The sequence below is a fragment of the Dermochelys coriacea genome, chromosome 2, assembly GCF_009764565.3.
Source record: "Dermochelys coriacea isolate rDerCor1 chromosome 2, rDerCor1.pri.v4, whole genome shotgun sequence".
NCBI lineage: Eukaryota > Metazoa > Chordata > Testudines > Dermochelyidae > Dermochelys > Dermochelys coriacea.
In genome coordinates this window covers 237,366,695-237,383,731 of record NC_050069.1, presented here as the reverse complement: position 1 = coordinate 237,383,731, position 17,037 = coordinate 237,366,695, and the positions used below count along the sequence as shown (strand labels likewise).

General features: G+C 40.2%; 1 protein-coding gene across 3 annotated transcripts in view; it reads right to left on the bottom strand.

The window, feature by feature from the left end:
• The window catches only part of GAD2 (glutamate decarboxylase 2), a 56,442-nt gene that overhangs the window by 25,328 nt on the left and 14,077 nt on the right, over positions 1–17,037 (bottom strand). For 2 of the 3 annotated variants that reach the window (XM_038389298.2, XM_038389301.2), the window contains 2 exons: positions 14,831–14,946; positions 2,455–2,534 (listed from right to left, as the gene is read on the bottom strand). In XM_038389298.2, coding sequence (XP_038245226.1) covers positions 2,455–2,534; positions 14,831–14,946 — 196 coding nt within the window. The remainder of the gene's footprint in view (positions 1–2,454; positions 2,535–14,830; positions 14,947–17,037) is intronic. The other variant, XM_038389300.2, reaches the window with a different exon arrangement.

Below are 17,037 nucleotides of genomic sequence, written 5' to 3'. Positions count from 1 at the left end.
TGGCCCAGCAAGTCTAAGCCATCCCTGGTGACCCCATTAAAATGGGGTCATGACCCACTTTGGGGTCCCAACCCACAGTTTGAGAACCGCTGTTCTACCCATTCAAAAATTCCCCTGCTTATTTGTTATGGTGTCAGACAAAAATAATATTTTCCTCTTCCTCTTAAAACTGCTATTAGGACCATAAAGGGAATAAAATAAAAAGAAACTAAAACCCAGACTTGGAATTTCTGCTCTAAATACAGTATATTAGCAGCTGTTTACCAGCCTTCAGCATTGCCAAAATACACAGTGAGGTACACAGTTATGGAGACCTCAGTACTGTCAAAATTCATATAAGCTAGTGATTAGGTAGCCTCCAGGAGACCCAAACACACACAGGACTGTACAATAAAATCATCTGCAAGCATTGTCAAAATTCACATAGGAACAGGCAGTAAATCACCCCCCAATACAGCCAAAATATACAGTGGAGCATGCAAAAAAGTCCCACCGGAGGCAAAATACAGCAGGAGCCCAGCAAGACATTCTATAGCATTGCCAACCTACATATAAGAGCATGGAGTAAACCAGATGCTACCATTACCAATCCACACAAATGGGCAGTAGGAGCATGTGGAAGACCAGCCCCCAGCATTAGCAAAAATGCATTTTTGCTTCGTTTGGGTGAGCTGCCTGCCTGCATGATGTTATAGATTTAAAAACTGTGTAAACCAGCTCCAATACAACAAGAATACAGGCAAATTCTACTGGGTGTTGCTCAGGATGGGGTTTGGTGCGCTCAGGCTAGATAAGCATCCAAAAGCTCAGATGGACCCGCAGCCCATACAATCCAAACCCTTCCTTCGTAAGAGGCACAAGATCATCCCAAAACTCCTGCCTAGTGTATTTTGGGAGAAGGCCTGGTGGCCTGCTATGTTTCTTTGGCATATTCCAGGAATGGATGAGAAACATGCAGTAACTCTGCCATTTTCTTTAGGAAGAACAGTTTAAAGTATTGTTCTCACTAAAGAAAAATAAATAATTACATTGAATCTGCACAGAATTCATACAAGATGGGCCACATTCTGAACCCAGTTACTTGAATCTGGTCTATAGTGTCTAGAAAAAGCAAAGGTGACATTATGAAGTGCTGGTGCATCAGGTGTTTTTTGCTCATTGTTCACACAGTCTTTAATTCTTCTGCAAAGAGTTTTCAACTTTGAGACTAGGAAGATGAGATTATGAATCAATAGTCTGTGATTACTATTCTAAATTGCTTAAATGGTTTTCTTTTGATGAGAAGATTAGAACATTTTGATTTAGTCAGGCCTTCCATTTAATCTGGAGCCGTAAACAATTCAGTAGATTATAACAATCATATTCAATAGTTCGTAATGAAAGGCAATTTTTATTGAAAAACTCTCTGTAGGACTGGTGAGAAATTTTCCATCAAAGTTTTTTTTTTCACAACCAGAAAATGCAAGTTCCACAAGAACAGAAATTTCCGTGATAAAATTTTGATTTTTGCCAGAATTTCAGTTGTCTGTCAGGAAATTTGGTTTGTTGAACTGAATCAAAATGTTGTGTATGGGCCCATTTGATATTATTCTGTGTCCACCTGAGGTGGTGTATTGTCTCATAGGAACTGCAGTTTGAGAGCCTTATATCCTCATTCTCCTCCTTGGACTGGGCGCCCTGGCGGGGCTACAGCTCCCATGATACACCACAGTTCTCTCCTATGGCTTTACTGCCATGGTGCTTTATGAGAAATGTGGTCCAGCCAGGAACCTAACTCATAAATGAAAATGGGGGCATGAGAGCCACTGAATTACAACTCTTATGAGTTACTGATGGATATACGGTAGTTCCATGTTGAACTGAGTTGAAATAAGACATTTCAGCTCAGTTGGACAAACTGAAATAAAATATTTCTATTTGAGGATAAAGAAATATTTAATTTTGAGCAAACCAAAGTATTTCACTATTTCTGAATCAGAATTTTAGGGGACTTTCCATTTCATAAAAAACAAATATTAAAATATTTCCTGTGGAATGAAAATTCTAGTTTTCAATCAGCTCTAGCTATCAGTTGTTGTAGAAGCTGTGATCAAAGGGCCAGTAGAAGTATAAGGGGCCTACCATAATCAAATATTGGCCCTGCCCCCTGACCTGCCAGGCCCTGCCCACCTATCACCCTAAAACCCACCCCCCTGAGGTATTACTTCTGAGAGCAAGACAGAGACATGGCTGGCTCCAGTCATGATTGATGATTGATTTGATTGATGGTAATCCCCATATACTACTGCCAGTTCCTCAGTTGGTATAAATTAGTTTAAATCTACTGAAGTTAGTGCTATGCTGATTTACACGAGCTGATGATCTGGCCCTACATGCTTTCTCTGTATTCAGCCATTGCTTGTCCCCTCTCTTAGTGTGGCATTGTAAGGAGGTATATATGGAATCTGTACTTACCTTTCGTCACATCTAATCAGAATCACACTATCTGTGCCAATCCCCAAGGCTGCAGCTCCCTTCTTCACAGAAAAGTGACTCTGAAAAAGCATATTTGTTGTTTTGTATTATTTCTAATAATTTTTATCCAACTCAGTGCAAAAAAACCCCCTGCACTCTTGGAGTGTCCTTGAAAAACTAACCATAGGAGCAATCCTTTTATTCATGTAGTTTTTTAGAAACTCATCTCTGTAATCTTGAAAATCATCATCATCTTGAAATTTCACATCAGTACTCCCTCACTATTTGGAGCAAAATTAATAATTCTAAACTGATTTTACTCAAAATATTAAGAACAATACTACAGCTGATTTCAGAGCCAAATTCTGCCCTGGATGCCAACTCACAACTTGCACTGACTTCAATGAGAGTTGCCTCTGTGCATTCCTCACTGAATTTGACTTACTGTATTTAGTCCATTGGCTAAATGGAAGGTCAGTTCATTTAATATGTGGCATCCCAAGTAAAGTGCTTCTGTTATGTGACCACTGGCCAGATAATATCATAAACCCAAAGAAAGATCTATAACTGTGGATAGGCAAATATATGATGCCTGATTCTGATTTCATGACAGTGTAAATTAGTTGTAACTGCACTAGAGTAAATTGAGTTACAGAAGTGTAAGATCAAAATCAGGAATGTTATTCTCACTGCATAGGATAAAAGTGGAAGTTATATGTGAGGAAAATAGTTCAATCTAATTTCCCTCAGGAGTCAGGACTTGACTCCTGAATAAATGTTAGTTTGTAATTTGGGATTACAGTTTAAGGAATTCAATCACATTTACTATAATCATTATATCAAACTGTACAGCCGAGAAACTGGTTTTGATTAACCTAAAACTAATTAATGAATATGTCTAAAGTCTTACAGTTTTAACTACAGATCATTAAACTTTTCAAAAAGGAGTAAATACAACTTTCCTAGTGGAAATCTTCCACTGAATTCATGATTAGGCGAATTAGTTATGAATCTGTTTGCCACTTGGTATACATTAACACTTGAATATTGATGAAAGTTATGTGCATATATAACATCATGTAGTCATAAGTCCCTAACACTGACTAATCAAGCAGAAGGAACATATTTGTATAGTGTACAGCAGCATTAGTATAGGGCAAAGCATAGAAACAAGTAAATAAGATACACTAGACTTTATCATGAAGTCATAGATGTTAGAGAAGGAAAAGACACTAGAGTGTGCAGTCCATCCCCCCCTGCCCTCACAGGATTGCGTGTGTCCAGGGACAGACTCCAAAAGAGCATTAATCATTAGCACTGCACAAAGCAATTGCTTGACCTCAGTTGTACTGAATACAGTAGAGTACCATACAGAAGGATTTGAGTACATTGGGAAAACAGGGAGGTGATGAGAAAATTGTTTACTATGACACCCCATGCAAAGCATGTAAGCACACATACATGCTTAAGTGTTTTGACAAACTGAGGACTAAATTGACTTAATTTAGAGGAAACAGCGGTAGGAAGGGACCCAGAGGTAATAGTGAGTAATGTCGTGAAAGCAGGACTGCAGTGCCTGACTGCAGCAAGAGGTGGGGTGTTAGAATATAAGTCAGGGGAGAAATAACTCTGCCACTATGTAAAATTATCTAATGTCATTTCTCTAATTACAGCAGGAGCAGAAGTGACTATATGTAAGGTTGCACAATGGTTTCCATTTTAAACTCTTGTTTTTCAGTCACTAAGAACTTTACCATTTCAGCTGAAGTTTTTTGTGCTTAGTTTCTGACCAAAGGTAATTAAAAAAAAAAAACAAAAACAAAACTGAGCAACAAGAAGGTTTGAGGACAAGTGTTGTGCCCTTTTTGAGAACAAGTTAAAAAAATTCTTGAGACTATTAACATATTCAATAACAAACAGCTTGAAATCTGCTCTCATTTTGGAGAAATGCCTTTTCTGGAGAAAAGAAGTTTTGATTTGTCCAAGTTATGAAGCTTTGAAGATTACAAGTTGGGCATATGCAATATATGTGGCAGGGCTTTTATCTTGTGATATGGAAATTAGGGAGTCACTCTCTGCATGTATGTGGGACTAACAGGTGGGTAAAGAAAATATAATGAAAATGTGTGCTCAGGGCATAAAATTTTCCATTTTGAAAAATAAATTGTTTTCTGAATTTTAGAGCTAAACTGTGCATTCTAAACATTCTCTTTACATAGCTATTTATGGAATAATGTATGCATATGTTATATTAGGTGATCTAGTAAACTAATGAAAAGTGCTGATTTTATTAAATAATTGATTTTTGAAACCCTTAATTTTTTTTCTTAAAGTTACATGAATAATTATATGAGTAGTGTCTTATCAGCGTCATACAATTGGCAGGATTACAACAGGGATATTCTCTTATAGGATAAATAATTTGTTTTCCTTCACTTAGGCTCCTGAAATCAACAGGCTTTTATTAATTAGTTTGTTCTCTCTCCTCTGTCGAATGTAAGAAATTGACTCATTGGATTATACAATTGGATAGAAAGAAGGTTTTCCTTTCCTGAAGACAATTCTAAGCAGAACAGAGATGTGTTTATTGCAAATATTTGTAAAGGATTTTATGAAAAAGATGCTGATAATACTATGATAGAGACTAACCCACTAGGCACTGCACTCCAAATGCAATCCTGCAGACCGTCATAGTTAGTCATAACAAAATCACTTTTGAACCAACAAGTATTGAAGTTACAGATGGAGTATGAAAGCAGTTCTCTAGGATGCCTTGTGTCCTGGCGCCTCAACACATCAATGACACTCTTTGATCAGACACTGCATTGCACAGATTCTGCTCAGACAGGCAGGGCAGTCAGCCTGCCCTTCTTGTCTCAATCTCTATAGTCCTATTTCGGGGGCAGGGATGTTAAATTCTGTCCCACTAGAGTGTACAGACATCCCCCATGTTTGGCAGGGATTATCTGGTCCTTGTCCTCCAGGAACCTGGAATCCCCTTTGGCTCTTACATCTCTGTTAAGAGGTAGGTAGGGGGACCCAGGCCCACCCACTCCTCTTGGTTCCAGCTCAGGGCTCTTAACTCAGGCAGACAGGATCAGTTCTCATCAATTCTCCTGCTGTACCCTGAGTTCCTTCCTACCTCCCTCGGTTCTGTAGGCTTCTGCAGACTGTGGCTCAGGTCATCCCTTCTTTGGGTTGTTGTCACTCTGGGGCTGCGTCTCACCAGCTTGCTGGCAGAACCTCCTTTCTCTGGACTGCTGGCTCCTCTGGCAGCTACCCCACTCCTCTGCTTCTCAGCTCTTTTATTCTCCCAGCTGTGGTGAGGCTGCCATACAGAACTAGCTGGCAGTTCCTGCATTAATTCCTCGGTTGCTGGACCACATGGGGTCTATACAGCCCATGGCAGGCCTATATTCCTAATGATGTAATAATATTTATTGGTTAAATTGATTGCTGAAACTTCCCCGGTGGTATGTGACTGCAATATACCAGCACTGTACACTGGTCAGCTATGCCAAAATCATGTATTAAGTTTTCCAGTCCTGCAATCTGTGCTCTAGGTCCCCAGTTCAGTAAATCATCCCTATTCAGCAAACCACTAATCATGTTCTTAAAGTGAAACATCTGTTTAACTCTTATTGACTTTAATGGGACTGAAGTACATGCTTGAAGTTTAGCACATGCTTAAGTGCTTTGATGAATAGGAATGGATTTAAGCAAGTGCTTACAAGTTTGGCTGAATTGGAGCCCAGGGACCAGGCGTGTAAATGCTGATTGCAGTGGGAGTTGAAGGTGCTCAGTACCTCCCAAAGGCACTCAGCATCTTCCAGGATCAGGCCCGAAGTGTTCTAAGAATAGATGTAATGCAACTCTATATACTGGCATGGTCTGGCTTTTCAAAACCACAGCTGAACTGAGTTACTCAAGTCCTGCATGTTCCTTTCCACAGTTCTATTGTCTCTTTCGTGAAAGGGTAAATGGTGTTCAATCCAATAAACATACCACAGTTCTGCTCAGCATTGTACCCCTCTCTGTCACAATTCTGCACTCTTTTTCATGCAATCCTTAATGTGCATGTTAAGAAACACACCCGAATGTTCTTTGCTAAGGTCAGTAAAGGGTGAGCTTTATTCCTGCAGATTCATGGACCCACTCTTGATTTAGGGCTGGATTGTGGGTTCTTCAGGCATGGCTTGTGGAAGGGTGATCAACGTGTTGCTTTCCATCCCTTGTGCAACTGCACAAGCACACCCATCGCAGGTTCGCAGCAGCCCCTTGGAAGCAGGGAGGAGGTGATGCCCTGGCTGACCAGAAGAAGCAGTTTCTTCCTTCTGCCCGTGTGGCAGGAGCAGCACCAGGAAGGCTTGTTTTCACTGAGGCAGTCTCCCCAGCACCTCTCTTGAGGCAATGTCATCATGTGCACTCCAGCCATCAAGCCCTGTGAAAATGCAGCTCTGACTCCACTAAGAGGCTATTGACATCATGAACCTTAGAAGAAAATCCCGAGCGCAGGAAGACTCTGTTGATCTTTAGACAGATTAGAGGGGAACTGTAAGAGTGTCAAAATACTGGTAGTTCATTACCAGTTCCCTAAAGCCAGCAGTTTTGTTACCAATTTAAGAAAAATCATTGATTTCATCCATCCAGTTATTTATCTACACGTTACATGTGTGTTATATTATACTATATAACATATAGGTGTCTTTTCACATATCAGTTATATAGAAAAGGGCTAAAGAACTGAAGACATGGCATTAAATGTAATTCATTAGCTTTAAAGTCAATGGCATTACAGAAAGGATGAAATTGGCTCTTTGTTCTACACTGGGTAAAATGGAATTGCTCCTGTAACTCTTCTATCTAGTAGAAAATAAAATCTTTCAAAATGCCATAAAAGAGGAAACATTGACTTGTGTGGATTACCACTAGGAAGAAAATTAAGGCCATATGCTCAAAAGCAACCCCTGGAATATAGTCAAGCCTAGTTGTCCCTTTTTCAAGGCATTGGTAGGCTGACAGCCCTGGTGAAACTGAACCTAGAAAAGTGTATGCAGCTCTGGGCATCTCACTTGTCTGAAAGTTGCTTACAAATTGAAGGGATGGCAGAGATAAGGAACAAAAGTGATTTAGGGATAAACAGTGGGGGAAAAATCAGGCTAGAGGTTTATGCACAAAAATGCAACTGCAATTAACACTGCTGAATCTTCATTTGTATATGCAGTTGCTCAACTTGTATATACAAACATGAGCGCACAATTGTTGTTTCATACTTGTTGGTCTACTAGTGTTTGAAGAACTGTTTTGGATGCTCTAATTAGAAGTGATGGGATGAAATTAAGCAAAGAGAAAGCTAGTCAGAGTATTAGGAAAACTTTCCCAACAGTGAAGACTACTGATCTACAAACTAATCTCCCTAGGGAAGGCATGGAAGCTTGGTCACTTGGGTAAATTAAAACTAAACTAGATAAAGCATTCAAAAATATGGTGGACAGATCAGTTTGGGGGAACAGTCCTGTTTTGACAGAGGGGTGAACACGATAACCAAAAGATTAAACATATTTAGCTGGCAGGGGCCGAGAGGAGTTGGTGAGAAATTAAGTCTCATTATGTTAGCATTGGGTTAGAGTGTTGCTGGGTTCTGTGTGGCCATGAAGGGAAGAGGAAGTGAGCCCCACACCCCTATCCATCTGGCAGTGCAGAAGCTATCCAGATCTTGGATTCTGTCATGGGCTGGGGAGAGCAGGAGCTGAATGCCTGATACACCCCTCTGAGAAAATATGGGTTAGGAAGGTGGTGAAGAGAGACTGGAAGTAGCACAGCCATGCTTCTTACATGCTGGGCAGTGGAGCTGGCTGGACATGAGGTGAGGGAGTGTGCTGTATCCGGTAATGGGCTGACAAAGCACACTGCCCACTTTGGTGTGACACCCCATTAACAGGAAGCCCTGCCTTCCAGAAAGTGTATGGAGGGCAACAAAGATAACCCCAGGCCTGAAGAATTGAGGTTACAAGGAAAAACTGAGGAAGCTGAAGTTATTTCTCACAGGTGACAGCGTTCGAGATAGCTTAGCAAAGGATTCCAGATGTGTGAGATACTTATGTTTTATGCCAGCAAGGGATTACAGTTGAGTGAAGAAGGGTTCAAGAGAAACCTAGATTTGTTTCTTGAAAGGGAAGTGTTTTAAATGTAATGCTGAAAAGCAGGAAGGGTAGAGGACTGTTAATGCCAATTTATTAGGGTAGATTATTACCCAACATAAAACGGGCATGTTAAACTAGGAGATTCTTTCCTCCTTCTAAAATTTCCTGGGGTGTTTCGAATAACTTTGTTTGTCTCCATCATCCTTTGTGCCGCTTTTTTTTATATTGAACTTTGTAGTGTGGGAAGCACAATTCAAATTTATTACAGGGCCAGAGAATCAGGCCTTTCCAAAAAATGAAGAATTGAAATCATTCCACTAATTAGATTTAAAGGTTCATTAACAATTTCAGTGACACTGAAATATATGGTGACCTATTCTTATCTTACATGATCCCTGCTTTAATATATAGATGATTATTACATTCAAACTTTTGCATATTTTATGGCTTAATAAATCATCATCCCCTAATTAGGGATATCTGAAACTGAAGAAGAAAAAAAATTTATAACGTTGTGATCCCCAATGCCCATGTCTATTCTGGTCAGGGAGAAATTCATAAATAAGCTTTGTGAAGGGAATTAACTGGGTGGGGAATTAACTCCCAAACTCTGGGCAGGCTGAACAGCCTATCAGATAGAAGAGTGTCCGTTGTCCCTCTGGGATCTCTGGGACATGGCTCCTGTGTAAGTGTGGAGTCTCATCCTCTACAATTTCTCCACATTAGCCTATTTAATGGAGACACCCTCCATGGCACAAAGGGTACGAAGAAGCTTCCCTCTGCAGTTCCACCCAGGGTTTAAATGGTGCGGAGGGCTTTGTGTAGGCTCTCTGCACCAGAGTGACTCACTGTAAATGTCTAATAGCAAAAGGTAGCAGTTATTTTAATTCTCTATCGAAATGGAATCCTCCCAGGGTATGTGCATGCTGGTTATAGTCACATAAATGTTCTAAACACACTGAAGTAAGACGTGTCTTTGTGTGGCAGTTATATTTGCTGCTGCTAGAAGGTTAGCAGGTATTTTGTTAACATCAGGGGAGGATAAGTTATCATAATTCTATGCCTCTGCCTGACATGCAAATATTTCTACCTTTTATATTTCAAATAATTTATCTTCACACAGCCTTCCTCATGCAACGAAGTCCAAGGCCAACACCTGGTTTTCTTTGGTTTATTTGTGGAATGCTCCAATGAAAAGTTGTACAGGTCTGAAAATGAAACCAAGCAATCAAAGCTGGAGCTGATGGCAGGAAGGATCCTGCAATTTGATCTGAGTATGAGTGGACTCCTATGTCCATATGGAGCCCAGTTTACTTCAGTTGGACTCTGTGCTGGTATACGATGTAAATCCATTGATTTAAATGGAGTTATTCCTCAATCAAGCCCACCAATTTTTCGAATCCTTGTGTATGAGGTAATCAAAAAAGAAATGGCAATCAGAGAGTTAAAATTGATCTTAATTTCTATGTTGGGAACAAAGCTACTTTTCTTTAGATGATAGAAAACACAACCTCTGCCTGCTTCCTCTGCATGATTAGAGGAATAAGTACACTGCCATGCATTTAGTGGAGAAACTATCCCTGTTAGGAATAACTTCATACTGTATGGCACCAAATGAAAACCCTAGTCTCCAGTATCCTCAGATCTTGCCCTAAAAACACCATCATGTACGTGTTAGCTCTGGGAGCCTTATCTGTGGGGCAGGGCCTGGAAAACGATCTCCTAGGGAGAGCTGGCTGAAGAACAATAATTCCATTTCATGACAGTATTTGAGATTTGGAAATTTGTTTTCATTACACTGGAACAAAACCAAAACTTTTAGAATGTTTTTGTGAAACAAAATTGTATCAAAATGTCCATTTTTGGATCAAAAAGGTTGATTCCTCCCTCTCTGGAAGTGACCATTTTGCACCCCAGAAACTTTCTGGCAAAAGCTTTGTCAGAATTGCTAGGATGCTGCCAAGTGTTTCAGATTTGACAAAGCATCATTTTTAGCCAAAAAAGCATTGAGGAGAAAATGTTTTGAACAGCTCCACCCCTATGGTTTTCATTACAGTGCGAACTTTGGTCCTCATTACAATTAATGGATGTAATCAGAGCTATAACCCCCTGGGCTGCTCCCAAGCATGTGACAGGAAATTCCGTGACTCCTACAAACCTACAAATTTGACTATTGGAGCACGAGGTGAGCTCTGCCCCCATGCAGAAGTGCTGGTGGGTGGTGGAGGAAGGGAAGGAGATTGACCGCCACTAAAATCAGCAGATCTACATGGATCTGAAGGATGTGCGGAAGCCAGGGATATTCTGGAGGCCCTATGCCTCCACACTGGCTCCCAGCCTCCCATTGCCTCGCTCCGGCCCCTGGGCCATGTTGCCAGTCGTTACTCTAGCTGTCATTTTTCCTCGAGTCCTTCATGGGCAGAGTGGAATGGGGCAGCAGGTAAGTTGACACTTAGCACTATCTTACCCTCCAAACTCCTGCAAGCTTGGAGAAGAGGAGATACTGTGGAGGCAGTACTCTCCTTTTGTCACCCATGCCCAGACATGGCTGCTTTTTATCCCTGGAACCCTAGGAGGAGACCCTATAGTCCTTAATTATATCTCAAGTCCACAGATTAAGTGAAAGACTTTTAGGGCCTTGCAGTTCTTGCAGTCCTTGAGGATCCCTAAGGTTTTGGGGTTTGCAAGAAATGCAGGCTCAGACCCTAGGCCATGAATTGCTCCGTGAGCTGACTTGGCAAATAATCTAGCTGGATTTCATACCCTTCTTAAAACTGAGTTTGCATTATGTGGAACAAAGAAGGATATTTACTTACATACTCTTAAATCATTGTAATGGCTGAGAGCCTGGGATTGATCTCACTTTATATTAGTGTAATTCCACTGAAATCAATGGAACAAACGTGGTGTGAAGCCAACGTGAATGAGTTTAGAACAATCCATAGGTGTTTATCTTTAGCGTCTCTTTTCTTTATCCTTCTACTATTGGTTGAATAAGGGGAAATACCATTAACTTGTTTTTTTTCACTGTAACTTTTTATTTTTATATTCAGAGCCCAGTGATTTTCAGATCAAAAGTTTTGCATTTAAACACGTGTAACTGAAAAATGAATCTGGCTCAAAGTTACAGTATAAGGTGCAACTGCGAGGCTATATGGACAAATACAGTGCAAAATACTGTTCTCATTTTGCATCATATACATAACAATTTGCTTTGGAGTATGCACCAAATATACACCTGGGACCAGATCTACAGGACCAGGCATTTGATGTCAACTTCAGCTTAGCGGGGGGGAGGAGGGGAAAGGGAAACGAGACACACCTGATCCTGAGGTGACAGTCCAGTCCCAAGAAGCAATTTATAGAAGCCATAGGGCTGCTCTAAGTTGTGCCAAATGCCAAGGTCCCCAGGGGATTGTTCTGGCACATGGGAATTGATGCAACACAAAGGTGTTTTGGGCATCCCCACTTTCCTTAGCCTATGCAATTCTCCTACAGTACGTAAGCAAACTCCTTAGCTAAACACTTAAAGCAGTGTTCAGTCTGCTTTTCATTGCCAGAACAGCACAAAGCAGATGTAATGGAATCAAGAAAGTGGGACTTTCATTGGGTTTGCAGAGTTATATAAAAATGGAATATAATGGGTGACATCCATGATTTTTACCTATGAAGGATCCATTTACAAGGTCTCCTCTCTCTTACACCAGACTCAAACCAGCATTATTGACTTGGAGGAAGTTACTCCACATCTAGTGCAAATGAGATCAGCATTTGGCTCTAGAAAGCTGTGCCAGTAAATATATAACATTAAATTTAACCCTGGTGTAAGCAAGTGCATCTTAATAGAGCTATACCAGGGCTGAATTTGACCCATAAAGTTGTAGGTTAGCTATAGCAGTGTCCTAAATGGTGGGATGGAATAGAAGTGATGCAGAGTCAAAGGTATGTCATAATATTGTACAGAATACAAAGGGTCTTCTAACTGAAGCATACACTAGATGGCTGAATATCATTGGCTCAAGGGGCCAGACTGTGATTTCAGTGTAAACCTGGAGTAACTCCATTAATGTAACAATGGAGGTATTCCAAATTTATGTTAGTGAAAATGAGAACTGACTCTGACTGCTTGTGCTGATATTATTGTCTTGGATTTGCTCCTGCTGGATTTTTACTTTTCCCAACACACCATCTTTATTCACCTAAAGGTATACAGCAATTTTATACCTGGGTTTACTATTCCATCATAAACACAAACAGAGGGGCAAAGTGTGTGGAATGCTCACCCTGTAGTAACACAGCTTGGGAATGGCATGTTGCTGAATCAGAGAGAAGTTAACATCAGGTTGAATTGTGTTACATGGACAAGGAGACCAGTTGGGTGCGCCAACTGACATCCAAAAATTCCCGTGTCTGTTCTAATTCTGAATAACACTTCTATTCTAAATAGGATTATGCTGCTGGGACTATGACATTTCTGGAACCATTTCTATTATACGTTAAAATAAATAAAGCACCCAAACCTGCAAGTTTTGTGTAACGAACTAAGGGTTAGAGGACTCAAATAACTCAGTTTCATCAAGCAATATCCTAAAAGGCATACTACTGGATATTTTGTGGGAAACTATAGTTCACAGGGTTGTTTGATCCCTGGAAACTGGGATTCTGCATTGTTATCTGTGGTTTTGCAGCTGTTTTGTGGAAGGGGCAATAACTGTAATTTAAGATAATTTAATAAATATAACTATCAGCTCTCAGGAATTATATTACATACTGTGGCCTTGACAACACATTTGACTTTGGAATATGTTTTAGTCACTTTAAGTAGCAATATTCCTGTCCCTTAGCATGAAATCTCAATGATGTTAAGACTCATTTCATTATTTTGAGACTGACAGTAAGATTTGATTCATTGTGCACTGTTCCAGTTCTATGAAATATTGTTAGATTACATAGTGACCAGAGGGAATTATTATTTTAAACAACCTTGTTTGTAAGAATTTGCTGGGTTCCTGGTTTTCTGTTGATTATGTATCCATTGCCGCATGGCCTTTTTGGATAGTCATTATTATTTTATGGATTATTTTTCTCTCTGATTGCTGTGGGGCCAAATTCTTATCCCAGCTGCTCTGCTGTATGGACCCTGCAGGAACATCTAGTCTCTGCAGGCATGGGAGCAAACACAGATCCTGAAAGGGACCTTCCCTGCAGACACCCATGTAGCAGCTTTGAGGCCACTTAACCCTTTGTCCTTCCCAGCAATGGACACCCCAACTTTGACTGTTCACATTGCCAAATATGGCAGTGAGGTCTTTGAGGATGAGGCCTGGGGAGGCACTGAGCATGTGCAGTGCCCCTACTGATGCCCTCGCAGGCAAAGGTTCCTCCTTGGCTGAAAGTAGTCACCTGGAGGGAAATTTAGAGGGGGAGCGTGACCTGTCTTCTCTTTTCAACCTCTTTCCCTACATGGGGAGGTTAATACAGCCCTAAAGCCAAGAAAATTCCACCATGGGGAGAGACAGGAGTGGGAAACTCACTACTTCTCTCACACATGGGGCAGTTGTGGTTTTTTCCCCTCACCCATCCTATGTGTGAAGCCACCTCCCCTCATCCTAGCACTGGTCAGCTCAGTGCACAGCCAGTTTATGCAAGTGCCTAGGGCATATGCATCTCTTATTGCCCAAGAAGCTGGACTCAGGGTTTGGTTCATGCTGATAAATCAATAGTAAACTCAACCTACCCCCCATGTTCAGCAGCAAGCCTAGATCTGATATTTTTTCTACGGCATGTGTGGCATTTAAATATCACTGTCTTCATGTATGTGATCACATTGTTATTAAATTACAGTAGGAACAGTGTCAGCTACTGATGTTTGGATTTACAGAGACTTGCTATTTCTGTTAGAGCGACATAAACAGAGAAATCACTGCCAGAGTGTTATAGAGCCTGATTCTGAGCTCACTCACACTGGATTTCACAGTAAGATTTACACTGATATAAGTGAAAGCCAGAAAGACACAATGATTTATAGACCTTGCTTTAGAATATCATACATTTCAATATCAAGCATTCAGTATATCCCTTCATGTAACAAGAAGCCACCCCTTTTTATTACCAGTGAGAGTATAACAGAAATGAAGCCAGGTAGCTATATATCCCTTGCTAGGGTATTCTTTCTGTCTTGGTTTAATTAACAAAAGCAAGTTTAACAAACTGGATAAAATAGAAACACATACATGCTCTGAAGTGAGGGCAACCAGCCTGGGAATAGCTGCCATTCCTTTCTCTTTGACTTCTGGGAACATCTTGAAACGTGCAATCAACATAGCATACATGTTAGATATGGCACCACCTGGAGTCCACAGTAATACACTGTTATTTTTTCTATGCATTATTAACATCATTTTAATACAAACACTCTTGTTACAGTTTTTCCAACTCAAGTTCATAGGCAAGGGAGCATGAATGGTTCTTGCTCATTGTTCCTCTAATTGGGGGGCATAGACCAAATGGATCTATTAACAGCCCTACCATGCCCCAAGGTAAGGACGCATGCGAAAAGCTAAGCTGGCCAAAATGGGGTTATGGGGTTTCTGCCCTCTCCTCATTCCTGGGTGCCACTTTCCCCCATTTCCCAAACATATCCATCTCTTTCCTAAGAACAGTTGCACGTGATGCTAATTTGTATTCTTATGTGATGCTCTGACCCCATATGTGAGAAGGCAAAGGGCCTCTTTCAACGTGTAAACCACCACAGGGAAAGTTGCCAAGTGGCACATGAGAGTGACATACTCTCTGCCCTCAAAGACTCCAGCATCTGTCCCAAATCCAGTATCCTGGATATACCACCAGGTCAAAGCATAGGGTAACCAGAAAAAGAGAAAAGAAAAGAAAAGAAAAGAAAAGAAAAGAAAAGAAAAGAACATCTGTCCAACAATTTCTCTTTTTATTTTAAAATCTATTACCCACCCTGCCCTCTGAAAGGATTTTTTTTCCCAAAGTGGGGTTGGGGGATGGGGAGGGATTACATTTCTCTAACAATATTCTATCAAAATCATTTTCATACATTGATTAAAAATATCAGTTTCAAGTGTCAGATTTATACACCTAGTCTAGAGCTGAACTATGTTTTGATCTACATAATTTAGTTGCTAATGCTTAGATTAAACAATTTAGACACAAGAAACACAGTAAAAGGGTGCTCTTCAGTTTTTTTTCTTTTTAAAAGCTCAGTAAAATGGACCTGTAGTTCAGCAACATATATATGTAGCCTGGATATAGCCTAACAACCCATTGTTACTATGGGATATAATGCACCCCGGGTGCAGGTTTTACAATAGTTCTGTATCTGCTTAATTGTTATGTTTTAGGTTTAAAAATGGTGGGGCAGATTGTAAGCAAGTGTAACTCCATTGACTTCAATGGAGTTATATCACATTACACCAGCTGGGGCTTTGTCTGGTAAATTTCACATTGTTTTGGCTTTTTCTTTTTGTTAGAGCGAACAAGGAATTATGTATACTATTCCACTGTACTCCAAGAATTGTGCTTGTATCTCCCTTTCTAATTGGTACTCTAGTTCAGGGTTTTTCTTTAAATTAAGACTAATCTTCAGTCTTTATAAGAAGTGAATTTCATTCTGATCTCACTTGCACTGGTGTAAATTAAGATTAGCTCCACTGAAGTCAATGGAGTTACACCGGTATCAAACTGGTGTGAGAGCAGAAGCAGGCTTGTAAATGATTTATTCTTTACAACTGTTGTGGAGGTATTTTAATGCTTATTGTTACAAATGTAGAAATTGAAGCAGGGAGGTTAAGGCCAAATTTACATGCCTGAAGTATTCAGTTGCCTAACTGTAGAATTATATGCCTAAATTAAGAAATTTGGTCTAAATAACATGTCTAAGGCAACAAATGGAATTAGTGTCAACAGCAAGTTTAGAACGTAGGAGTTCCTACATCAACAGGCTGTTTCTATCACTCCCTTTATTGTTTAGCCATTTAGAATTACATTTATTAATGGGCCTCAACCTAGGCTCTCATTTTTTGCAGACACATTTTTATGCCCATAATTAATTGTGGGTGCCAAAGACACCTGCAAAAGTACAGCTCAAAATCAAGTCTGTATATGGTCAATTGCAGAGAATGGATAGAGTTAGAGACTTTTCTTCACATCAGTGAGAGCTTTATATAAAAACTATTCTTTCATTTGGAGATGCAGGGATTAGAACTAAAAGGGGATGGTACAGCATCCTGACAGAGAGAAAAAGACAAAGATGGTTTTGACTATTGCCGAAACAAGCAGATCTGGCACAGTAGCTACTGCTTCTTAAGAAGTGTGAATTACAGTATAAACAAGTAATCTGCTCTGATCAGAAATCATATATGAATGATACAAGACTACATTCCAGATGACCAGTGTGTATATGTGCATTCCATAA